Below are 27,354 nucleotides of genomic sequence, written 5' to 3'. Positions count from 1 at the left end.
ATGATCCCTTTGTTTACCATTGCTTTTGAGGGCACTGTTACAAACAGACATTTTCTTGAGAAGCTTGAATACCAAATTGTAAAATACAATGTACCGGTTTGCACATTCTTCAGTCCCTGGGGAATATTTATTTATAATTCCCTGTTGATCCCTTTATTTAGCATTGTATTAGATGCCCCTGTCACAGAGAGACAGTTTCTGGAGCAGCTCCATGAACTGAACCACAAGATACGTTTCGTCAAGGAGCAGGCCTTCAAAGATGCCTTGTCCTGTCGAGATGTAGAAGACATCTTGGAAAAACTAAAACTCAAGGTCAGTTCATGGTTATTTAGTATTTGAATAAACCTGATAAGCTTCTTTGCATGATAATGCAGCTGTGAACTTGTAAACGTGAATGGTGAATTGGTTTTGATCTGTTAAGTACTGAATTCTGAGATTCCCATAGACTTTATACAGGGATCACCCGGTTCCAGTAGGTGATGGGTATTCACCAAGTAGTATTTTCATGTATATATATATGTATTTCATATTATGCAGAACCCCCTAGTATAACAGTTAGACGAAATGAAAATAGGTAAATGGAGGGAGGGAGGTTTGCCCCTTTGGTCTAATTTTGCCACATATCCACTTACCAACTCTAAAAAGAAAATATGACACAATATTGATTCTGTATGATTTGTGCCTTAGCTTTTATTTACATGCATTACGTTCCTAATTATATTCTACAACCTGTTGGAATTGATACTTTTTTCAGGCAATCTTCAAGATTCGAGAGTTCATACTTCAAAAGGTAAATCAGATGAAGAAGCCCATGACAAACTACCAGCTCCAGCAGAATGCAATGCTTAAATCAAGGTAACATTATTTTTGAACCAGATTTGTTCAGAAATTGCTACAATATAAGCTAACATTGAGACTTAACCCTAATTCTACCGGGGGGGGGGGGGGGGGCCATAATGGCCCCCCCCCTCGACAATTTTCGCGATACATCTGCTGCGCAAAATTTTTTGACCTCACCGCTCACTGACTTTTTACTTTCAAGAGATTTGAGACCAAATTTGTGACGCCCGGTACGCGGTTACGACATTACGCAACATTATGTAAGTGCATGTCAGACCCCAAATTGCTCATAAACGTGATTTCATGTACAAATCCAATGCAAATTGTGTATTTGGCCAAAATTCATAAATGTATCATTATTTCTACTTTTACTGATTAAACTTAATTAATTTTGCCTTGTTTATGATCAGAATTAAGTCTGGAAAGATTTCCATCGAAAAAACAATAAAAAACAAAAAGTAAAAAAACAGAGAAATACATAAGAAATTTAAAAAACAATAAAATACATACGAAATCGGTCTTGGTACCAGAATTTTTTTCATTCACAATTGTTATGAATGCTATTAAAAATATTTTCACCATTTAGTGAATCAGAGCAAAAAGTATGATTTCATGAATAAATTAGCATAATTAATTCACATGAAATAAAAATATATGAATTCAGTAAAATTTACCAATGCAACTGCGTAGATTACGTCATTCTCTACCATCATGCAAATTTTTGTTGTGATCGCGCGATCCAAGGCTGAGATCTTAAGGGGGGGCCATAATGGCCCCCCCCCCCCCGGGAATGACAAGAATCAAAATACCCCGGGAGATTGAGGGTTAACCCTAATAAGACCGGGGGAGGGGGGCTGATTCAGCCACCCTTAACAACGCCGCAAAATTTTTCGACATGCGAAGCTTGCTGACTTTTTACTTTCTAGTCTCGCGCAAGTTTTTTAGACCAAAATTGCGACCTCCAGGTTTGCGGTTCCGAAATTACACATTTTGTTAGTGCATGAAGACTGAACATTTCTGAAAAACATGAATTTGTGTACAAATCCAATGCAAAAAGTGTTTTTAGCCAAAATTCATAAAAGTATAATTTTTCCTTTTACCATTTAAAATCAATTGATTTAATCTTGTTTATGTTCGAAATAAAGTCCCCAACAAATTCCATTGAAAAAAACAGTACAAAACAAAAAGATGAAATAAATACAATAAGAAATTTAGAAAACAATAAAATACATAAGAAAATAAATGCGATATTGAAATATTTTTAAAGTGCATTTGATCAGATTCCTATAATGAGTCTTTGAACCAAAAATTAGCTTTTTAGGGGCATTATTTAGTTAATTAGAGCGAACGTTTGATTTTACACATAAATTAGCATAATGAAGTGGCAATGAGATTTTTCGCAGAATTTGATCTTGTAGTTTTGTAGATTATGGTAACTTTCATGCCAATTTTCATCGCGATCGCGTGATCGATGGCCAAGATCAGTTCCCCCCCCCCCCCCCAGTCTTTTTAGGCGTCCAATAGCCCAGTCTATTTAGGGTTAATGATGATGAACAGCATTTGATAAGCATCATTTACATTTATCTGTAAAAACATTCAAAGGCACCGGCTCCTCAATATGTCACACATTATTCACACAGTTGCTGGAAAAGATAATAAGTTTTATTGTAAATTTGAAGATCTCAATGTTTTTACAATTGCGAAGTTGGACTGGTAGAGAATTCCATGAAACTCCATGAGGAACAAACGATGGTGCTTGTACATGGGGCTGGTATGTGTGTCTAAAGTACCAGTTCCAATTTCTATTCTGTGAATATGTGCATTATTTGTTATCACATTCCATAACGGAAAGCTCCCGCATGAATCATTGGTGCGTTACATGGACTGATATGTGAATTTTTTTTATAGCAGGTGTTTCTGCATTTATTGATAATTGAAATCATAAAATCACAGCAATCATAATATATATACAAAAAGCACAAAATGATTGATCAAATTACAAATTGTGACATTAAAATAGATATTAGGCATGATTCATATAATGTAGATATAAACAAGTACATTTACAAATAATTAAAATGCAGGGGCCAGCTGTCAGCTAAATGCTTTAAAAAATATTAGCCAGCGGAAATTTGAAATAGATTATTAAGAAGTCACTAGGATACATGAATTGAAGGTCAAATGATGTCTCGCATGGAGGTTTTCATGAAATTTAGACAACTTAGACCACATTTGATAAGTTTTATGCCAGCTATCTCATAACTGCGACTTCTTCAAGAAGTTGTAGTTATGAGATAGATGGCATAACCTTTAATTGTCAATTTCAGACTTTGGTGATCTTTCCATGTACTATTGACAGCAGCAGGGGTTTGGCTTATTATTGAGCACAATCCGTTACCTTATTAAACCTGCAATTCATATGGTTAACAAGTTGTTAAGGTAAACCCAAAATATTGAACAAAATGCACACATAAATAAAGACAAAGTTGAGGACATGAAAAAGCAAGAATTTTTCATTAAAAAAAATGTGTTAATCTTCCCATGATGGTCTATTGGAATAGCAGATTCCGGATACTGGATAGCATCTTACAGGTCGCTGATTCGTTTCAGGAAAAAAATGACAAGGATATTGAGAGCCATATTAGGAAAGGTACACAAATGAAGAATGAATTGAGAATTGTGCAAACCAAGTAAATCCTTCAATAACTAAAATCTTAGTCACATACATGTATCGTCTTAGCATTAGTGATTTCAGTAGCTTATGACAGCAGCTTTCAGTATATGCCAAAAATTATTCCATACTACAGATTCTTTTACGAGTTTCTGCTGGCCAATGAGAGACATGTGGCTAAGGAAGTCCGAGATGAGTATGTGGACACCATGAGCAAAGTTTACTTCTCTTACTTCAAGGGCTATATCAACAGACTGATGAAGTTACAGGTTAGTAGGTATCCCCTAGAAGAAAAATACACTGCATAGTGCATATATCTACCTTGTAAAGGCCACCGCACACCTTACGACCCGACTGGTCGGCGACTGGCTTGCGACTGAGTGAGGAGAAATGAATCGCAAGGTAGTCATAAGCCTCGACACCGCACACCTTGCGATCCGATCTGCTACTCACGCATGCGCTTTTTGGCATAGCAACTGAGAAAGTGCGCTTACTACTGCGTATGTGCGTTGTTTATCATATACGCGTCGTGCAACTCTACTGTCTGATTGGCTGGAAGTTGGATTGAGCTTGCGATCCAGTCATAAGGATTCGACATGTCAAATCCTTCCGATTTTCCTTGCGACTTGTCTCTGACCGGTCTGCGACGCACAAGCTGACACTAGCCGTGACGTCACATCTCCCCTCACTCAGTCGCAAGTCAGTCGCCGACCAGTTGGGTTGTAAGGTGTGTGGTGGCCTTAAGTTGCTCAAGGCACTCCTATCCATGCATTGCGCTTGCGTTGTGGTTTGGAGCCATGCTGTGCGTGCAGCTAGCTTTGCGGCGCTCACTCGTGCTGGAATTTTGGCAGGCCTGGGAACAGGGGTCTTTTGTAACGGGTGGCATCTGAACATATGGAGTGTCTAGGGTCTGAAAAAGGGGGTCTCCAAAGTGTTACAGTACATGTATGTGAGTGCCCTCACTGCACAAAATGCTAATGCTCACGTCCAAGGTTTTTTAAAAATGTTTGTGGGCTGTATTTGCCGCTATATACATGTATATACAAAACACAACCCCTCCCCCCAAAAAAAAAACTTAGTGCCCTTCAGAGAGGAATAGCATTATTGATAGCCTTATTAGATCTCATGCTCTTCTCAAACTGAGCCCAGAAGAGTTCCTGCCCATCTTCATCATCCGTCCACAGCATGTAAGGTTTGTTCTTGCTCAGAAACAACCTGACAAGATATGGCAGGTTCTCATCATCAATCTCCTCCACAAAGAGCAAGAGGATCTTGTCTAGTCCTGTATCGTTGATTTGCTCAAGAGCCATACGAAGCTTAGTCATGCACCAGGCATCATCCACTGACCGGTTGCTGATTAACAAGACTGTCTTGAAGCTGTTGTCCAGGGCATGGAAGATGGCATTAATGTAGAACATCCCAAGGTGCAGGTCTTTGTCCCCATAGATGATGTTCCGTAGATGTGGCAACCTCTCCTCCAGGGCAGGTCTCATGACCCGATCCACCCACTCCTCTTCATCTTCGTGGAACATGAGGTTGAGATGAAACTCATAGCGATCTGCCTCAAAGTCCTCTGCCATCTCTTTGTAGCCAACCACAGCCAATTTCAAAAGGAATATCTTGTGATTTAACCACCAACGTCTGTGGTATGCAAGTATCGTTAGCAGGCAAATAAAGATGCCTGCAAAAGACACACCTGCAATGAGGAAGATGTTGACACCACAGTAATCTTCGGGATGAAAGGACAGTATCGGTTGTTTCGTAAATCCTTTCAGGGATGTCCCCGAGCAAAGCGTTTTATCTGCATGTTTGAAATCTATGTTAGCTGTGTCCAACCACTGCCTGAACCATTTCAAGGAGCAGGTGCAGGAGAAAGGGTTGTTTGATATGTCCAACCGGAGCGAATTATTCCCCGGTAGAACTGTTCCAGGTTTGATTGTGCTGATTTGATTCCCTGGGAGATACAGGTCAGTCAGTTCTAATATCTCTGCAAACGTCTGCGGGTCCAGACTACTTAGGATATTGTTCTGGAAGTAGAGGACTTTTAGGTTGAAGAGTCCATTGAATACATCTCCAGGGAGTTCCACCAAACTGTTCTCACTGAGGTAAAGGTATCTTAGAGAGCTGAGAGGACTTAACAATCCCGATCTTAGTGTATGTATTCTTGAGTTGGTCATGTCAAGATGGACTAGCCGTGAAAGGTTGTGAAATACCCTAATGTCAAGGTCATGCAAATAATTGCCTTTGATTCTCAACTTGAACAGCGAGGAGAGACCAGCAAAGAGTGACTGATTTTTGTCCTTATCATATAAGGTAGTATTCTCCAGCTGTGCATTCTCCATTCGAAGCTCACCTAAACTTCTCATATTTGAAAACTGCTCTTGAGTTTGCAGTGATACCCTGATGGGTGCATTCGATACATCTAGAATAAGCAAGGTATCTAGTTGACTAAAGGTATCTTTCAGATATGTTGTCGCTTCATTTTTTAGGTACAGCTCCTTTAAGTTCAAAATGCTGGTGAAAGCTTTGTAACTGTAGTAATTGATATCATTATCAGTTATGTTTAGTACCAGATTGGCAAGGCCATTGAATCTGTCCTGAGAAATACTAATTAAGGCATTGTGGGATATGTCGAGCATGCGCAGTGTCTTGACTGTCCACAGATGTTTGCCATTGTTCAGTTCTTCGATTCTGTTACTCGAGACTGTTATGGTAAGAATGGATCGCAATCCATTGAAATATCCTGGCAAAAGGGCCTGTAGTAAGTTTCCTGATGCATTAAGCACTTTCAAACTCTGCAGACAGGCAAATGTTGCATTTGAGAAGGTGGTTATTTTGTTATAGGAAATATCCAGTTCTGTAAGTGACTCCAGATGACACAAAGATCTGTTTGTGAGGAGTTTGATTTTGTTTAGTCTCAAGGAGAGAAATTCAAGTGATGTGAAGCCCCAGAAAGCACCCACTGGCACAGTCTCAATTTTATTACCAGACAGCATAAGAGATCGAATGGTTGGGTACGTGACAGACATGTTGGAGGCTGTTTCAGGTGGTAAAAGGTCATGGATCTGGCATCCGTACAACGATAAATAGTCAATGGAAGTCATGCCTAGGAAAGGTCGAATGTCAAGTGAGTGAAGTTGATTCCCACCTAGCAAAATTTGTTGTACGGAATTCAAATGCATGAAGCTTTGTGGTTGTAGAATTTTTATTTTGTTGGATACAAAGGTCAAACTGTGTATCGTTGTGTTCTCCAAAGGTAGAAAGTCACCCTGCCCAATTTCCTCAACCTCATTTAGGTCAAGGTTTATTCTTCCTAAATGAGACCAATGTGAACATCCCTCAAAGTCAAGACTGGTTATTTTGTTTCCATTAAGCAGCAGATTAGACAGGTGCGGTATGTCGGAAACAGCTCCGTGGGGGACAGACCCTAAGTGATTGTCATTCATTAGGAGCTTTGTAAGTTGCACGTTCTTCAAGAAAGTTCTTATTGGTATTGACTGTAGGTTGGTGTAGCTGAGTATTAGAGTCCTGAGCTTTGTCAAAGGCCAGAACGACCCACTCTCAAGAGATATTATTGGGTTGGTTTCCAAGATGAGGATGATCATGTTGGGAACATGGTGAAAAGAATCATTGTGCAGAGCGGTCAGTTTATTTGCAGACAGGTCAAGCTCAAACACACTCGAAGGCAGATCTTGAGGGACTTCCGTTAGTCCGAGATGATGACAGTTTGCAGCGACTCCATGGCTGGAGTTTACAAGCTTACATTTGGGAAGATTCTTGGCAGTTTCTGCATCAGATGATTGCACATGGATCCAGAAAAGCCAGAATGCTAATAGTGAAAGCTGCAGACTATATACACTTCTGAATTTGCCACGGAAGTTGTTAACTGCCATCCTTCTCTTGGTGTAAGTAAATGCATGCGTGAGCGTTAAGATCTGCAGTTGTACAGTTTCCAGTAGAGCAAGAATTCATCAAGAGTATTCACCTAACACATTCTCCTTTCATTTGCACACCCCAAAAGTGAAGTCTTAATATCAGTATTGGCATTTGTAATCTGTATACAAGTAAGTGTAGTAGGATGCAGGGAGGATCACCAAAGGATATAGACTTGAAATGATTGTTTTGGAAAGGAATATTGGTACATTTATACATAATCAACTACATCTTCGCTCACGTGCTAGATAGGAAGGTTGGATTTCACGTGGCTTCATATTACTATTTCCTCTTCAAGCTCTTGGTTGTGGTATCTAAGAATTTGTTTGACCCATTCATATTGACAAATTATACAGTGTACAGTATTTATTCTATTTATTTATTTTATTTTATTTTATTTTATTTTATTTTATTTTATTTTATTTTATTTTATTTTATTTATTTATTTATGTTCACAATGTACAATGTAAAATGTACAATGTAAAATAATACACAGATAATATATAAATATATATATGAAACACAAGTAAATAATGAACATACAAAGGTGTTACAACATAAGCTAAAAGCTTGATTGGTTGAAGCACCTTTAAACTGGTTTTGCATCAAAGAAAACAAAATAAAAATGTAAGAATAAGGAAGAGAGGAAAGAAAGAGAAGAATGTAAAAGTGATAGACTGCCGAGATATAACAATTAAGTTTTAAATTGTTATGTAAAATTTGGTCGTTTCATTGATTGGCATTCTTCAAGTTCATAAAACACATAAAAAGTTATAAGATAAAGATAACTTTGTGTATTATTCTGGAGTTGTTTTGGTCTCTTGTGTACAGATGACAATTATGATAATATTAACCAAAAGATCACTCCAATATTGAAATGAAGCAATAATGATTGATCACTATCTGTAAATCATCCCTTACACCCTAGAATCTACATTTAGTTTTCAATATACATGTATATATTCATAGGGACAGTGATTTTCCGTTTCTAAAAATTGCCTTTTCCGTTTCAGAAAATCTAAAATTCCGTTTCAGCATGTCTGAAAACGGAAATTCCGTTTCCCCATAGACTTTGCGTACATGAAAAAGTGACAATTCCGTTTACATAGAAAACCAATACGCAATGAGTAGTGCGATGTCAAAATGCTAGCGCTGGTCAAAATTTGCATCCAACAATGTACTAAAATCGCTTTAAAATCCATTTCAATCGAAGAGATTCGAGTTCAAAAACTATTTAGAGAAACATAATCAACATTAATACATGTACATCCTCACCTTTCATATTATTAGCATTATTTTATGGTTACATGGGATTTTATTGCTGATTTGGGGCCTTTTCGGACATCGTTTTGAGCAGTCGACGTCTTCCGCTTATCCGCCATGTTGGATATGTTGAATCACCGTGATCATTGTATTATGACGGAACGCAGAGGGCAGCAACACACGGCCGTATTCTGCCTTATATGCGGACGTCAGTGTAAACTAATTTAGATACGATCGAGTGATGGAGGGGCTCGAGTGTAGTTACGATGTTTGATTGTCATGATTGTTGTTGCAAAGTGAGATCGTGTTTTTTTTCAGTTGATATTTGTATTTTGTTGAGGATTTGGGATTAATTTCTGTTGATATTTTGTGCATTTTGAGAAAAAACAAGTTTTCCGTGATTTTCCGTTTGAAAAGCCACTTTCCGTTTCAAAAGGCCGATTCCGTGAATTCCGTCCGTTTTCCGCGATCGTGGAAAATCACTGTCCCTATATTCAGTGAATATGGAAATTTTTTGATGTAGATTTTATCCATGGAAGGAAGTCCTTCAGGTAAAATAACAAATAATGCCTGCTCTTGAATTTACGTTCAAAGTCAATGTAAAAAAAAAAACCGGAAGAAACAAAATATGGTCTAACATTGACTGTTGTAAAATCAGAAAGTAGACAAATTAATAATAAAAAAACATGTATAGATGATAATAGCTTGTATTCATAACAAAGCAACTGTGAAAATCTTTGACATTTGTGTTTGTTTAGTGCTTGCTGTTAAAGATTTGACATGGCCACACACACACTCAATATTGCACTCATTAAATCCATCCATGACTGAATTCTGTATTTCTGTAGCCTTTGTACATGCACCACCTAGACTCAGAAAATATTTCTTAGAATTTAAAGCTATTCCAAACAAATGTTTGGTGTAAAATGATGCTCAATCATCTCTTTTATTAAAGGGGAAGTTCACGTTGACAAAATATTGAGGTTTGAGGAAGATCCATCAAGGATTTAAAGAGTTATTAAAGATTTTTTTTTTAATTTGTGACATCATATGCGAGCACCATGCCATGTATAGTGAATTAAAAAAGAAATAAATGAAATGTCATTTTCCTTATAAACTTGAAAATAGGTTTTGTTGTACCTTCAGTATATCAACAGACAAATAATTTTTTACAGCCGCTCCTGAAAGAGGAAAATTTTCAGTCATCATAAACCATAAAAAAATTGAAATTTATGCATTTCATATTACGTAACATATGGGGCAGCTGCTTGTATATGACGTCACAAATCAAAATCTTAAAGCATAAATAACTTTCTAAATCTTTAATTGAATTCCTCAAACCTTCACCATTATTTTTTTTACAATAAACTTTTGTCAGGGCGAAGTTTTCCTTTTATTTCTATTATCCATACTTAATACATATTAAATAATGCATTTATATCATGCTATCAATTTGACCCTGCATCAGAAAATGGTCTGAACAGTATGTTAGATTCTGTTTATAAATATCTGAACAGGGTGTTAGATTCTGTTTATAAATATCTGAACATGGTGTTAGATTCTGTTATAAATATCTGAAAAGGATGTTAGATCCTGTTCAGAGTCCGAGAATTGTTTTCCTGTTAAAGGCTTTTTCTGAGTACTGAAAAAGATAAGGAAAAAAAAATGTCATCAAATGACATATGACATGTACATGCAGATTGAATTGATGCATACATAAACTGTAAATGAATCTTATGATATTTAAACAAAATATTCTCAAATGAATATTGTGTTAACTATTTCATTTTGCATTGTCATTATTGAATCGTTGCATGCATGACCCCCCCCCCCCTTTCCTCTCTCTGTCTCTTTCCCCCTCTCTCCATCACCCCCCCTCTCTCCATCACTCCCCCTCCCTTTCTCTCTCTTTCTTTCCGTCTCTGTCTTTGTCTCCCATCTTTCTCTCTCTCACTCAAACCCCCATAAACACGCTCTCTGTCTGTCCCTCGAACCCTCTAAGCATGTCTCTCTCTCTCTCTCCCTCTTGAATACACACACTCCCATAAACACACTCTCTGCCTATCACTGTGTCCCTCTCACTGTGTGTGTCTGTCTCTCTCTCCCTATCTCTCTATCACACACTCCCATGAACACACTCTTTGCCTATCAATGTGTCCCTTTAACCGTGTCTGTCTCTCTCTCTCCCTCACACACACACACACTCCCATAAACACACTGTCCGCGTATCACTGTGTCCCTCTAATCGTCTCTCCCTCTCTCTTTACAGTACGATGAAGTGGCAGACAAGGATGATCTGATGGGTGTAGAAGACACTGCTAAGAGAGATATCCTTTTCAATCCATTAATCACTGGGTTTCATCATGCCTCACTCTACTGAAATCATGCCAGTAGATTGGCTGAGAGCAGATTCCAGGAGCCCGTCTTACAAAGAGTTGCCATTTATCCGATCAATTGCATCTATGGATGGCCAGCAATGTCAACATTAAATGCATGTTTGTTCAAAAAAAAATTCTAGATATGATGTATACTTATAAATTCACTGATTTCTTGACAATTTGGTATGTTCTCCTTTGTTTACAAAGGACATTTTGCACATTTCCTGTAGAAAGTTATGACACTGTTGGATTTCCATAAAGTTACGATTGATTGTATCAATCGTATCTCTTTGTAAGACTGGGCCCAGAAATGATTGCTGCCTTTGTATTGACTCATATATAACACAGTGTGTTGTGAAACAGGGCTCTATGAAGAAATGAAGTATGCCTCATCTCCTCCAAATATTGGATTGTAAACATTTCAATGATAATCTGTTTTGGCATGAAAAATTCTGTGTTCTAGGGTTGTTCTCTGTTACTTGTGGATTAGGAGTTGCGCTTAAAGGGGAGCAAACTGACAAATTGTGTGGTCTCTCAATGACTGCGTGGTATATATACATGTACCTACTCTTAAAATATATGTTTTGAGATAACGTAATAATAAAGATAATTAGCCTATAATTGTATTTGTATAGAGAAACTAAAATAACTTGAGAAGAAAAGTACTTGTGTAGCTACTTGGTAATATAATCATTTTGGTATGAATATGTTGAGTAGTGAATGTTATCATTTGTGTGGGTCTTGTATTCCAAGACTACACTGCCTAGAGTATGTCATTATGGGTTGGAATACGGCCAGATTTTTACAGTTGATGAGGACTTGAGATGTTGCTTAACAAGGCCGCTTTAATTTTTTTTTAATGTGGTACATGTATATTACATAACAGTATTGTAAAGATCAAAGTCAGGATGCATGCTTCTGCATAGTAATAAATGATATTCCATGGTAATTAGCTATGTACACATTAGCAGTCAAACCTGACTTAAATTACACTTAAATTTCAATTCCATGGTAATAACCTATATGCACGTTGGCAGTCAAACCTGACTTAAATCATACTTAAAGTTTAATTCCATGGCAATTACCTATATGCACATTAACACACAAATGTGACTTATATCACACTTAACTCTTTAGGAATCATCCTGATTTTGATTTTTTCCTTGACCTGTGAATGTATACGACTTTTTTCATCGAAGCCGTCTCTCAAGAATCGTTCCACGGTCTTCACGATTGGTAACCGCGGTAACATTCTAACATCTGGATTAGAAGCCTCCATCATCCTCCCCCATGCTGCCCAGAAGGATGACACCAAGGTACGTATATTAGATAGCATTGTACGACGCCCAGATGGATCATCGTCATTTGATTGGTTGTTTGATATCGATCATACAGTCCATTTTACAATGACGTCATCACTCGTGTAGTTCTGGATCCATTCATCGTGCAATTGTGGTCCCATACGATTTTGTCCATTGCACACTCGCTGAGACCAAGGCACTATGTAGAAACACTTGTATATGCAGCATGTATTCCTGTTTCATGTATGTATGTGACAATCAACAGACCACGCTCTCCCAACTACATACACTGCATGTACTTTTATATCCCAATTCAAAATTGTCAAATGACAAGGATCTGTTTTTGGTGTCATAAAACAAATGATGCACGTCTTCTCATTCGCACACTGGACATTACACCTCAATGAATGGACCATTTAATCTTTCACCTCGTGAAACATTCTGTCTATGGAACTCATAAACATTAGTTATTTGTATGTTGTCAGAGACTGCAAAGATTCTCCTGCCCAATATAAGCTCAGTATTAGTGGATAGACAAATCATCCACACAAAGCGTAAAATTCTTTATGACAAAAGGCCACTTACAGGGCTGTATTAGCTTTCTTGTGCTACCCTTGAACAATACAAAAATAGAGACGAGGTAACAATAATTCACAATGTCTTGCGTCAAAGAGGTGTTTTTTGCCAGAGAAAAAGCAGTATGATATTGCAAGGGCGCAAGAAAAGTAAAGAAATACAGACAGGAAACAGGAAACTTAAAAACGAAACCAAAACCCAAGAAGAGAATCAATCTTATTGGAAAGAGTAAATTGAAAGAAACAGTTTAAAATTAGTTTCATCAAAATCGGATATGAAATAAGGAAGTTATGGAAGTTTGAAAACTCTTATTGTACTTTCTATGGGGATTGGCAAACATACTTCAAATGGCTGATTTTGTGGACAACTCTTCATTTGTTTTGTACACAAATTTTCAGATTTTCCTCATTATCTTTCAAATTGCATCTTGCCTCCTGAGCACAACATATATCACGGGAAAATATAATTCACACCACATATGTCAAGGTCAGGAGAAGATCATGTGAAATATTTAAAATAAAGGGGAAAATCTGAAAATTTTTGTACAAAACAAATGGAGAGTTGTCCACAAATCAGCCATTTTGAAGCACGTTTGCCAATTTGAGGATCCCCATAAAAAGTACAACAAGACTTTTTAAACTTCCATAACTTGCTTATTTTATAACCGATTTTAATGAAACTTTTTTTAGATTGTTCCTCTCATTTTACTCTTTCCAATAAAATCGCTTCTGTTCTTGGATTTTGGTTTCCTTTAAAGTCAAGCATGAGAGCAAGAGATTATTTTAAAGTGGACGACAATAACGAGAATTTTAATCTAAAAACGTGAAGTGAAATTAATTGAGAATCTGATTTGGTGCAAGAATAATACTCCATATTTTATTGTTCAAAATAGAGATCAGAAATACATGTAGAAGTCCTCCGAAAATTCATTTTAATTAATCACGAGCCACTGAGCAGTGCGAGATCAACATCGCTCTATCCCTTAAATCATTGAATGCCAAACAGGGTAGCAGCAACTCACATCTTTTATCGTCTTTTGGTCTGACATGGCTGGGGTTTGAACCCCCACCTCCTGGTTGTGAGGTGGACGCTCTACCATCTGAGCCAACGTACCAGTGCGTAAAGTTGTGAGGTCATGTATGATCAGCTTTCCAAAAAAAGCCTTTGTATCATTTACTACATAAAAGAATTAATCACAAAAATCTCTTCTCTCTCTCTCTCTTGCATTTATTTCTCCCCCCCTGTCTTCTCTCCCCATTGTAGCATACCTTTGAGAGCTTGTTCCGCAGCCAGCACTTTGCCCTGTTGGATAACTGCTGTCGAGAGTACCTCTTCGTCTGTGATTTCTTCATGGTGAGTGGAAGCAACGCACAGGATCTCTTTACCAATATCCTTGGAAAGACACTATCAATGTTTTTGGTGAGTATTATGTTCCTCCATGTATTTTTAGGACCCCGTTCTCAGTACACTTTCTAAAACTAGTTTAGTGGAAACCGGTTCAAAAAAACAGTTTGGAAGATCGCTTTGCTAGCGTTCTTATCTGATCACCCGAAAGTTTTGACTAGCATATGAGACAGTCAAAAGACTAGTAATTAGTGAACCAAATCACTTTGAAAGCACACCTTTCCTTATAGATGTACATGTATTCTTTTACATAAAATTGCAATTCCAAATATACAGTAGTGTTCAAAACTTAGTGAACCCCAGCAAAAAATTAACATATTCCAAGTGATCAAGTTCTGCTGTGTTTTAGATATCTAATTGTGAAATCAAGCGATAAAATATTACATTCAATAAAGTTTGTTTTTTCTGGGCTCACCAAACAGTGTAGTGTTGTCTGAATTCAACTCAGAATGAAGGAGGGCATTTTGTGGTGGGGTTCACTAACTTTTGAGCACAACTGTAGCATAGATAAAGAAACATTCAGGAGAACATAAAACTAACAAAAATAATAATGATTTGATTGGTTATCAATGATTTTACCATGGTATTTGCCAATGATGACAGATTTGCTTTTAATTGTTGTATGAAACGGTGCCCTAAATTATTATTTTCTATTTTATTTCCAGTTTTATTATTTCAACAGGGTAGTGTCTTCAGTTAAGAAAAGCTGCTATGTCACGAAGGCCCCTTAATTATTGAAATTTTGTCATGCATGATATCATTCGGATGCAACACTAATGAATGACTCTCTTTTTTTCCCTCCTATTTTAGAAACATATGGACACATACACCAATGAGTGTTATGACTCAATAGCAGTATTCCTCTGTATTCATATCATCCAACGCTACAGGGTTCTCATGCACAAGAGGTCTGTTCCTGCATTAGACAAGTAAGTGAAGTTATGAGTAATAAATGCATATTCTCAGCCATTCATTCACCATGCACTTTATACTTACTAATGTGTATGTTGTCAGAATGGAGGTCGGCATTGATCGGAACTGGCCACCTCTATAAATTTCAGACCGGCATTGTTTTTTCTCACTGGCAATGAAAATGATATTCTTAATATGTAAAACTGAATAGTTTTCATCCCCTGAAACCCAGTGGCAAGGAGTTTGATTTTCCAGTCACAGCCTCGCAATATTCCTTGCGACAACCCTGTCTATGGCTGTATAGAATCTCACCCCCCCCCCTCCCCCAAAAAAACTGTTAGTGTTAGACACGAAAGGGATTTATGAACAGAATTATAATCTGAAAATACATGATTGAACTAGATGGACGCTGAACTAGCTGCGTTCACATGAGCTCTGCTTTTCTTTCGTTTTACAACTGTTATACCCAATGTGTTCGTCTTTTTATTTGTAAATAGTATGTTTATAATGTTAGATTGCTATATCATGTTATCATTGTTATATTTTGTAAATCCAATGCAAATGAGCCTAATTGGCTGCGATATGTGGATATTTAAAAAAAAACGTAAACCAATGTAGCTTCAGCCAATCTTTTACTATGATTTAGGTACTATTTACATCATCATAAGATTTTGAGTACAGTGAAGAAGAAAAGAAAACACGTCAATTTTAACTGCCAAATATGTATCTTTTCTTTTCTCATCAGATATTGGGAGACGCTTTTTGAGATGTTATGGCCGAGATTCAAATTAATTGTAGAACTCAACGTCCAAAGTATTCACGAAATGGACCCACAAAAACTAGGTTCCATTGATGTCAGGCCACACTATGTAAGAATAAATTTGAGGAGGGTGATGATGGAGATGATGATGATGGTGTTGATGATGATGTTGTGATGATGATGATGATGGTGGTGGTGGTGGTGATGATGATGATGATGATGATGATGATGATGATGATGATGATGATGATGATGATGGTGGTGATGTGATGATGGCAGCAGGGGTGGTGGTGGTCATGGTAATTGTGGCAATGGTGATGATTGTGGTGGTGGAAGAGATTGAGGCTGCGATGATGATGGTAATGATTTACGATGATGATAATGGCCATGATTACGATGAGAATATAATTGCTGATTATGGTGTTAATTATAACCAAGATACGTTTGTTGGGGTTCACATAATACTGCACACAGAATGCATGTATGAGAATGATCATCTCAAACAGCTCTTTGTATGTGTGCTTGTCTTTTTTTTTTTTTTTAGGGATGGGAAATATGAATGCAAGAGTACTTGAAAAACAATTCTTAGCGGATTTTTTTTATAACGTGGAAAGGAATGTTAACTAAACTTTACTCTATGAATTCAGTGATATCATTTACTAATATGAACATTTGTGAAAACACGATCCATGGTTATGTTGCATAACATTTCCCTTCCTCTCTTTACAGATTACCCGTCGGTATGCAGAGTACTCCGGTGCGATTGTCAACCTGAATGAAACGTTCCCGGATGAACGTGTGAACAGGCTTCTTCTGAAGCTACAGTCTGAAGTGGAGAATTTCATCCTGAGAATGGCCGCCGAGTTCCCTTCCAGGAAGGAACAGCTTATCTTCCTTATTAACAACTACGACATGATGCTCAATGTCATAACTGTAGGTCCTTTGACCTTTGTTACAACAGCTTAAAGACATTACCTAACACAAAAGATTTATTCTAAAATAGATCCTGAACTTCGATGGATGTTTTATTTAGTATTGTTTAAAATATAATAACCAGAAATAAAAATAAATCAAATTCACTTTAAGATATCCATAGCTGAAAAAAGGGAATCATTTAATTAATTTGACAGATAAAATAATTGTAATACATGAAATATATGAAATGATCTTTAATTGATATTGGAATGGAGTTAGCGATCAAATTGTACATCTTGATATTTCTGAAGCAGTAAATAATGATTTTCAGGTGCAATTTTGGAACTTGATTCTTTTCAAGGATTGTACATCAGATGATTCCAATAAAACCTCTCACAGCCCTTGTATGCCAGGACGCAAGAGTTCATCAAGTCTTTTTTTTAAATTTATAACAAGTACTCGTCTGCCAGTGCTGTATCAGAAAGTCTTTGAAACTTTTATATCAACTTGATGCATTCGTCTTTTCCAGGAGTATACGTAGGAGCATTAGATGAAAGTGGAAAACATGTGACAGCGTCGGGCGTCAGAAATCAGAGTTCACTTTTTGATAACCAGTACTTTTCAGTGAATGCTATAACATAAAGTTTGATATTCTCTTGATGCATTCTTCTTTTCCAGGAATGTACATCCGAGGATTCCAGGGAGTCTGAGAGCTTCCGACAGCTCCTGGATGCCAGGGCGCAGGAGTTCAAGGCTTTTTGATAACCAGTACTTTTCAGTGAATGCTATAACATTAAGTTTGATATTCACTTGATGCATTCTTCTTTTCCAGGAATGTACATCCGAGGATTCTAGGGAGGCTGAGAGCTCCCGACAGCTCCTGGATGCCAGGGCGCAGGAGTTCAAGGCTTTTTGATAACCAGTACTTTTCAGTGAATGCTATAACATAAAGTTTGATATTCACTTGATGCATTCTTCTTTTCCAGGAATGTACATGCAAGGATTCAAGGGAGGCTGAGAGCTTCCGACAGCTCCTGGATGCCAGGGCGCAGGAGTTCAAGGCTTTTTGATAACCAGTACTTTTCAGTGAATGCTATAACATAAAGTTTGATATTCACTTGATGCATTCTTCTTTTCCAGGAATGTACATGCGAGGATTCTAGGGAGTCTGAGAGCTCCCGACAGCTCCTGGATGCCAGGGCGCAGGAGTTCAAGGCTTTTTGATAACCAGTACTTTTCAGTGAATGCTATAACATAAAGTTTGATATTCTCTTGATGCATTCTTCTTTTCCAGGAATGTACATCCGAGGATTCCAGGGAGTCTGAGAGCTTCCGACAGCTCCTGGATGCCAGGGCGCAGGAGTCCAAGGCTTTTTGATAACCAGTACTTTTCAGTGAATGCTATAACATTAAGTTTGATATTCACTTGATGCATTCTTCTTTTCCAGGAATGTACATGCAAGGATTCAAGGGAGGCTGAGAGCTTCCGACAGCTCCTGGATGCCAGGGCGCAGGAGTTCAAGGCTTTTTGATAACCAGTACTTTTCAGTGAATGCTATAACATAAAGTTTGATATTCACTTGATGCATTCTTCTTTTCCAGGAATGTACATGCGAGGATTCTAGGGAGTCTGAGAGCTCCCGACAGCTCCTGGATGCCAGGGCGCAGGAGTTCAAGGCTTTTTGATAACCAGTACTTTTCAGTGAATGCTATAACATAAAGTTTGATATTCTCTTGATGCATTCTTCTTTTCCAGGAATGTACATCCGAGGATTCCAGGGAGTCTGAGAGCTTCCGACAGCTCCTGGATGCCAGGGCGCAGGAGTCCAAGGCTTTTTGATAACCAGTACTTTTCAGTGAATGCTATAACATTAAGTTTGATATTCACTTGATGCATTCTTCTTTTCCAGGAATGTACATCCGAGGATTCTAGGGAGGCTGAGAGCTCCCGACAGCTCCTGGATGCCAGGGCGCAGGAGTTCAAGGCTTTTTGATAACCAGTACTTTTCAGTGAATGCTATAACATAAAGTTTGATATTCACTTGATGCATTCTTCTTTTCCAGGAATGTACATGCAAGGATTCAAGGGAGGCTGAGAGCTTCCGACAGCTCCTGGATGCCAGGGCGCAGGAGTTCAAGGCTTTTTGATAACCAGTACTTTTCAGTGAATGCTATAACATAAAGTTTGATATTCACTTGATGCATTCTTCTTTTCCAGGAATGTACATGCGAGGATTCTAGGGAGTCTGAGAGCTCCCGACAGCTCCTGGATGCCAGGGCGCAGGAGTTCAAGGCTTTTTGATAACCAGTACTTTTCAGTGAATGCTATAACATAAAGTTTGATATTCACTTGATGCATTCTTCTTTTCCAGGAATGTACATGCAAGGATTCAAGGGAGGCTGAGAGCTTCCGACAGCTCCTGGATGCCAGGGCGCAGGAGTTCAAGGCTTTTTGATAACCAGTACTTTTCAGTGAATGCTATAACATAAAGTTTGATATTCACTTGATGCATTCTTCTTTTCCAGGAATGTACATGCGAGGATTCTAGGGAGTCTGAGAGCTCCCGACAGCTCCTGGATGCCAGGGCGCAGGAGTTCAAGGCTTTTTGATAACCAGTACTTTTCAGTGAATGCTATAACATAAAGTTTGATATTCTCTTGATGCATTCTTCTTTTCCAGGAATGTACATCCGAGGATTCCAGGGAGTCTGAGAGCTTCCGACAGCTCCTGGATGCCAGGGCGCAGGAGTCCAAGGCTTTTTGATAACCAGTACTTTTCAGTGAATGCTATAACATTAAGTTTGATATTCACTTGATGCATTCTTCTTTTCCAGGAATGTACATGCAAGGATTCAAGGGAGGCTGAGAGCTTCCGACAGCTCCTGGATGCCAGGGCGCAGGAGTTCAAGGCTTTTTGATAACCAGTACTTTTCAGTGAATGCTATAACATAAAGTTTGATATTCACTTGATGCATTCTTCTTTTCCAGGAATGTACATGCGAGGATTCTAGGGAGTCTGAGAGCTCCCGACAGCTCCTGGATGCCAGGGCGCAGGAGTTCAAGGCTTTTTGATAACCAGTACTTTTCAGTGAATGCTATAACATAAAGTTTGATATTCTCTTGATGCATTCTTCTTTTCCAGGAATGTACATCCGAGGATTCCAGGGAGTCTGAGAGCTTCCGACAGCTCCTGGATGCCAGGGCGCAGGAGTCCAAGGCTTTTTGATAACCAGTACTTTTCAGTGAATGCTATAACATTAAGTTTGATATTCACTTGATGCATTCTTCTTTTCCAGGAATGTACATCCGAGGATTCTAGGGAGGCTGAGAGCTCCCGACAGCTCCTGGATGCCAGGGCGCAGGAGTTCAAGGCTTTTTGATAACCAGTACTTTTCAGTGAATGCTATAACATAAAGTTTGATATTCACTTGATGCATTCTTCTTTTCCAGGAATGTACATGCAAGGATTCAAGGGAGGCTGAGAGCTTCCGACAGCTCCTGGATGCCAGGGCGCAGGAGTTCAAGGCTTTTTGATAACCAGTACTTTTCAGTGAATGCTATAACATAAAGTTTGATATTCACTTGATGCATTCTTCTTTTCCAGGAATGTACATGCGAGGATTCTAGGGAGTCTGAGAGCTCCCGACAGCTCCTGGATGCCAGGGCGCAGGAGTTCAAGGCTTTTTGATAACCAGTACTTTTCAGTGAATGCTATAACATAAAGTTTGATATTCACTTGATGCATTCTTCTTTTCCAGGAATGTACATGCGAGGATTCTAGGGAGTCTGAGAGCTCCCGACAGCTCCTGGATGCCAGGGCGCAGGAGTTCAAGGCTTTTTGATAACCAGTACTTTTCAGTGAATGCTATAACATAAAGTTTGATATTCACTTGATGCATTCTTCTTTTCCAGGAATGTACATCCGAGGATTCTAGGGAGTCTGAGAGCTCCCGACAGCTCCTGGATGCCAGGGCGCAGGAGTTCAAGGCTTTTTGATAACCAGTACTTTTCAGTGAATGCTATAACATAAAGTTTGATATTCACTTGATGCATTCTTCTTTTCCAGGAATGTACATGCGAGGATTCTAGGGAGGCTGAGAGCTTCCGACAGCTCCTGGATGCCAGGGCGCAGGAGTTCAAGGCTTTTTGATAACCAGTACTTTTCAGCGAATGCTATAACGTAAAGTTTGATATTCACTTGATGCATTCTTCTTTTCCAGGAATGTACATGCGAGGATTCTAGGGAGGCTGAGAGCTTCCGACAGCTCCTGGATGCCAGGACGCAGGAGTTCATCGAGGAGGTTCTCGCACCTCACTTTGGAGGGATGATGTCGTTCGTCAAAGATGCGGAGAATCGCATCGAGAGAGGACAAGCAGACCATCTCAAGACCCAAGAACGTAAGGCATCAGTTTTCGGTCTAATAACTTGAGGCTTGGATGATGTTTGATGATTTGCATGGTGGTATGGTTATTCATGGTAGTGGTTTAAGGTACACCATGTGGCAAGTCTGCGAAGGACTAAGAAAAGTGGATAGAGGTAGAAGTGAAATGGAGAGGCGAGAAAGTGAAAGGTTAGAAAGTAGAGTACATGTATATTTCGGAAATGAGTGTAGTCCTTATAAAGACTGTAAGCCAGAAAAGTTGAGAGGCATAAGATGTTTGAGAGTTGAGAGTCTTGAGTTGTTCGAGAGATCAAGAGAAGGCTGGCTTGAGTCGGTGAGTAGAACAAGAGCAGGGGAGAAGACTCAACGTTTCAGGTAGGTTAGCTGTTATGTTACAAGGTGCATGCATAAGCTACTGAAATACTGCCACTGGTTGACTAGGAATGACTTTGTAATTGAATTCCTACAAACTGCTGTATAAGCTACCAAAGTCCTGCAGTTTAATTGCCTTAGATCAAGTTTATCCTTCAATTCTTAGATTTATTATCGATAAAACCAATGTTTGTAAAAGTGGGTCCTGATCCATGATAAAATGCAATATCTGACTGTATCATAATCACTGTTGTTTGTAGGAATATACAGTACATGTACATACATAATCATTTGTAATTTGAGTAAAATTTTTATGTGAAATTGACTAGAAATAATGAGAAGAAAGATGAATAAGTTATTATTTCTTAGATGTAGCAATTTGTACTGTTTGTCCAACCAAGTGAGAGTATTTGAATGTTTTTTTTTCTAAAGGTTCTTGGTGAAAAGTTTTATACCAAGCTTTTGTGGATTGTGGGCTTTCCTGTTCACTGACACTGCTACTTAAACCAAAGGCAGCATTTGCATAGAGGTGTTGACAATCAGAATCATTTTAATCAATTAAAATCATTTTCATCCAAGAATCTGCACTTGCTCAATGAATGATTAGCTGTCTTGTTTGCTGCTGCTGCTAGGTCTACTAGCAACATTGGCCACTCATTCACTCAATGAGTATTTACACCTTGATAGTAAGGGTTTGCAATATATTTCTGATCTTGCAATGGTGGAGTGAACATTATTTTGAAGTAAAAGTTTTATGATTCTTTTGATAGGCCATGTTGAGCAGTTGGTAAGAGGTTTCTCCTCAGGGTGGAAGCAGGCCATCGAGCTGATCAACCAAGAAATCATGAGATCATTCACCAACTTCAAAAACGGCACAAGTATATTACAAGTGAGTCTCCTTTTGGCATCAACCCTTCCTCCGTAACTGATGAATGTTTCGTTTTGAGAACTTAAGAGAATGATTTTCAATTAGTCAAATAATACCACCCCAAAAAACAATTTCTATAAAATAGTTATTGATATTTCATTCACTCAAATGCACATTTTGAATGCTGCTCATAGGGGTGAGCATACATTTGGTCTTAGAATATTCTGATTTATGATGTTGCTATTCAACTCCTAAAGTGTGGTTTTGACACAATTCATAAACATTTTGCGAAAGACATGAATGTTTGAGAAATGACATTTGAATTTAATGAAGGCTTTCTCAGAATCTCAGATTAGTAATAACCACTGCACCAAGAAAACCATGATAGGAACTGCAGTCTATGAATTAATGGTTTGTAATATCACTTGGCCTATAAGCAGCCTATAACCAGTTGTTTTAATTCTCAGTTGCTCTAATACCACATAGGCTAAATAAATGCATTTGGTATATTATCAACTTGGTCTAATTGCTGGTCGGTGTACAAAACACTTGGTCTAATATCTCCACTTGATTTTCATTCAGTCTAATGCCAAGATGATCTGATTTGTACTCTTTTGTTCTTTGTCAAAAATGAAAGTTTGATTTATGAACAGTTCATCTTGATATAGACTTTGTGGTGTTATCCAAATGGATATTGGAGTAAATACAGTCCAACCTCTCTTATCCGGCCTCCCCTTATCCGGATTGGTGCAGGTCCCAACGTGTCCGGATAAGAGAGGTCGGACTGTAGGTGGAGCCAAACTGGAAATTACACAAAATGGTGATTCGGTGAAATGGGATTTAGACCAGGGTCCAGTTACACAAAGGTTAGCGATTGATTGTACGCTTGATTTTTACGATTGATTGTACATTATAGTCAATGCACTCAATCATAGAAAAAAAATTCTACGATCATTGCTAATGTTTGTGATATGGGCTCCAGGCATTTGGGAGACAAACTGGATTTTAGAGAACTAGGATTAGACCATGTGGATGAGACCAAACGGAAAATAGGCGGAGCGGGTGTAGACCAAGTGGCAATTTACTGAATGCGTGATTCATAATCAAGTGAATTATAAATTAATAAATTCAATTAATGCGTCATTATAATAATGATAATCATACTTGCTTTATCAGAAGTATCTAAGTGCTCTACCATAAATGCAGTATAACTACCCTGGCTTTAGTTTTGCAAAGCTGTTACGAGCTTAAAACGTTTTCAAGAAATAGAATCCTGCCAGGTTCCCATTTACCTCACCCGGGTTGAGTGCAGCACATTGTGGATCAATTTCTTGCTGAAGGAAACTATGCCAAACTCTGTTTCCAATTACTCCACTTGGCCACAATGCCTGCTCTTATTCTATGTTTTGTTATTTTTTCTTCTCCCGATGTAGGGCGCCCTCACACAACTCATTCAGTACTATCACCGGTTTCAGAAAGTGTTATCTCTGAACCCCTTCAAAGCTCTGAGCGTCAGAGGAGAACTCATCAACATTCACCATCTCATGGTGGAAGTTAAGAAGCACAAGCCAGCTTTCTAGATCAGGTGGCTGCAACTCAAAAGATAAAATTGATTGTACTATTGATTGTAACTGAGTCTATGACTAAAACATACCGGTATACAAAATCTTACAATCAGTTGTGAATATTTTTTGTATCTCTATTAAACCTCCCGCCCCCTCTGGTTTACACATAGGCATCTTTGAGAATTTTGTGCTGTTCAGAATTTGAGTTTGTCCATAAAATACGGGATAAATATACAATGTAGATTTTTTTCAGATCAAGTAAATTATGTCCAAGTAGAGGCTCAGTGTTTGTGAAACAAAAACATTACACATAAGACCTCTCTATTCAATAGTCAATGGATTATTTTGGACCAATTTGTTTATGACCACTTTTCAAGAAAAGAAAGAATGCACAGCTCTATAAAAAGGAAACATTCTTCCTTTCCATTAAGCCCGCCCCCTTCCCCTCCATCCTCCTCAACCTATTTTTCTGCTCACCTGTCTCTCTCGCTCTCTCTCTCTCTCTCTCTCCTTTCATCTCTTCGTTCCTCTATCACTCTCTCACTCCCTCTTCTCTTCTTATCCCTCTTTCTGCTTCTCATTTTACAATTTTTGTTTTAATTTTCAACATATGTCAAACCAACTCTGAAGCATCTCCCTACAGTATGTGCATAGGTACTCCATGTGAAGATTTATCTAATAATTGATATATAACTAAGGGGTATATGAATATTTAGGATGAGTTAATTATGTCAGGTATTAAAGATTCCTCTCTTCTAACATTCCACCCCTCTATGTGGATTTGTGATGTCACTGTATCTGTTATGAATGCTCTTTTCTTTCAAGCATCTGTGTTTAATACCTACTGTAGTAATAAGGTCACCAAATTTTGATTTTTGTATTCATTCAAAAATTTCCCTTTTTGTAGTATGATCATGCATATTTCTTCAAGCAGTATCATGTTCCTCTTTTCATATAACTTGTTATCGAAACCAGTTTCTGACAATTCGTCGGCGTTCATCCGAACCGTCGTATCAGTCAATTTTGGTCAATTGAAAGTAAAATTCCTATTCTATACCTTCTTTAATTCTAGAGAGCAATTTATTTTAGTTTCTGAGATATGTGGGGATTTCCATGGCAATGCCATACAAATTGTTGGTAAAATGCGCAAATCCCATTGGAAATGTGTACTGTATGTAGCAAAGCAAACAATAGCTGTGCGCACTTAATATTCCAATACGCGGTCAGCCAACCGTCCTATCGTCACTGCATTGACTTGCACGTGAAAGAGCCATACGACGTTTTGACTACTACCTCCATGTTTTGACTGACCGCACGCATTGAAATCGCGGTCAGGGTTGTTGTATCCCCTATGGCGTTTTTACACGGAAAATCTAAACTGTTCAAACCGAAGTTACAAACATGTAGCTCTTTTGCGATATTTTCTCTGATTTTTGGTTTTGTGTAAAATTAAAAATACCAATGTCAAGCAATTGTCTTGGTCTTTCCAACCATGTATTTTTCTAGCAATGAATATGTTGTAAGGCTGAGGAACAAAGTGTGGAAATTATAGTAAACTTTGAAGTCGATTTTCTCTAAAATGGGTTTGCACTGTCGTATGTTTTATACGACGGTTCAGATGACTGCCGACGAATTGACTCTTGGCCAATCAAGTATGAGGATTTCAGTATCTTATAACACTGGCTTAGAAGTTTAAAATTGATAACAAGCCTTCTTGAACTGTTACCTGATTTAATCTGTTGGAGTCAGAAGGGCATAAACTTGTATACTCTAAAGTGTTAATACGGCTATTGACAAATTTCAGTGTCCAAAAATGTGCAATCAATAGCATTGATATGAAATGTGGAGAGTCATGTATTTACTGTATATTGAAGTATTGTTTCAAGTTTATAAAGTATTATTTTTCAATTGATATTCTTATTTTGTTAACCACCAAGAGAGATAAGGAGTGATTTTCTACACTTTGAATCTGCCAAATGATTCCTTATTTAATATATACAGTTGAGGCCAAAAGTTTACATATACCCATGGAATTCAGTGAAATTTGTTCGCTTGCCAAACATCATAAAATTTACTATATCTTCAGAAATATAAATATTACCATGACGAATTTGATATCAAATGAAAGAGCGTACTAAGCTCTTTCACAAAATTGGGATGCCGTTGGGATTGAAGTACATTTCAGGTGGAATTTTCTTTGAAGAAAATCAAGAAAAAGGGTAATATTCATTCCAAATGTATTCTATTGTTTATTATATTTTCAAACATCATATAGAAATATATAAATGTCAAATATGTGGTGTATATTACATTTTCTATCCTGATATGTCACCATTGAACAAAAAAGTGTTATCTGAAATGCATGGACCTGGCCACAGAGGATTAACTATTGTTACTGGGGGTGCTGTAACAATGCTCAGCACCCCCAGTAACAATAGACTAATCCTCCGTGGATAGGTCCCTGCTGAAATGTTTGTATTGAGAAGTAACTAGCACAAATATGAAATGTTTTTGTCAAGTTTTTATTTTTAATTTGTATGAAATATGAAGATTTTTGGGGAAAAATGACACTGAAATATTTTCAGCTCTGGATTACAAAGCAATGTGATGAAGGGGCATGACATAACTCATTTGTTTGATATCAAATTTGTCATTATAAAGTAGCACAATTTTTTTTATAAGAAAGTAAATTTGATGTTTGGCAAGTGTCAACTTTTCTTTGAATTTCCTGGGACTATGTAAACTTCTGGCTTCAACTGTAGATATCTATATATAATGTATATATATATTATCTGGTATCTAATATTCAAAATTGCATACCAAAATATTGGTTGAAAAGGAAAGTTAGATGAGCTGACAAACATTGTTGTTTAAAGCATTCAACTTTTTTTTAAATATGATATATATTGTCTTTACGATAGAGGCATCTGTATATGAATTGAAAGGATACTCCATACTGAAATGATATGATTTGAATAAATATAGTAATATTAAACAATGAATGAATATGAAAAATAATTTAATTTTTTTCATTTAGTTTGGTAAAAAGGTTAAATTCATCTCATTATCTATTATGTAATGATGATGTCATGCACCATCTTTCATTTTAAAAATAAGTTTTATTATAGCAGATACGAACCAATGGCGCCATCTCGAGTCCTCAACTACTCATACCTGGCCAGTTTCCTGACCCATAATGCTTGTGTAGTCTAGT

The 27,354-nt window shown here is 37.8% G+C and overlaps 2 protein-coding genes across 6 annotated transcripts in view; one reads left to right on the top strand and one right to left on the bottom strand.

The window, feature by feature from the left end:
• The window catches only part of LOC129261458 (vacuolar protein sorting-associated protein 52 homolog), a 36,078-nt gene extending 8,936 nt beyond the window's left edge, over positions 1-27,142 (top strand). The window contains exons 6-18 of one of the 5 annotated variants that reach the window (XM_064110695.1): positions 162-312; positions 755-855; positions 3,648-3,780; positions 10,977-11,034; positions 12,268-12,401; positions 14,226-14,381; positions 15,177-15,295; positions 16,024-16,147; positions 16,768-16,971; positions 21,174-21,351; positions 22,478-22,596; positions 24,009-24,298; positions 26,570-27,142. In XM_064110695.1, the coding sequence (XP_063966765.1) occupies positions 162-312; positions 755-855; positions 3,648-3,780; positions 10,977-11,034; positions 12,268-12,401; positions 14,226-14,381; positions 15,177-15,295; positions 16,024-16,147; positions 16,768-16,971; positions 21,174-21,351; positions 22,478-22,596; positions 24,009-24,155 (1,624 nt within the window). In that variant the 3' untranslated portion in view covers positions 24,156-24,298; positions 26,570-27,142. Of the gene's footprint in view, positions 1-161; positions 313-754; positions 856-3,647; positions 3,781-10,976; positions 11,035-12,267; positions 12,402-14,225; positions 14,382-15,176; positions 15,296-16,023; positions 16,148-16,767; positions 16,972-17,939; positions 18,039-21,173; positions 21,352-22,477; positions 22,597-24,008; positions 26,512-26,560 lie in introns of those variants that run through there. The other 4 variants (XM_064110694.1, XM_064110693.1, XM_064110692.1 and 1 more) reach the window with 4 other exon arrangements.
• On the bottom strand, positions 4,597-7,404 carry LOC129261445 (slit homolog 3 protein-like). The gene has a single exon (XM_054899508.2). The coding sequence runs from the start codon at positions 7,402-7,404 to the stop codon at positions 4,597-4,599; it is 2,808 nt and encodes a 935-aa protein (XP_054755483.2).
• Positions 27,143-27,354: the final 212 nt, after the last annotated feature.

This window comes from Lytechinus pictus, chromosome 15 (genome assembly GCF_037042905.1).
Source record: "Lytechinus pictus isolate F3 Inbred chromosome 15, Lp3.0, whole genome shotgun sequence".
In the NCBI taxonomy this organism is placed as follows: Eukaryota; Metazoa; Echinodermata; class Echinoidea; order Temnopleuroida; family Toxopneustidae; genus Lytechinus; species Lytechinus pictus.
The sequence above is the reverse complement of the archived record's forward strand: the minus strand, read 5'-3'. Positions and strand labels throughout refer to the sequence as shown.

What these genes read in the sequence shown, in the direction of transcription:
- LOC129261445 (XM_054899508.2), bottom strand. Translation starts at nt 7,404, where the DNA reads ATGGCAGTTAACAACTTCCGTGGCAAATTCAGAAGTGTATATAGTCTG.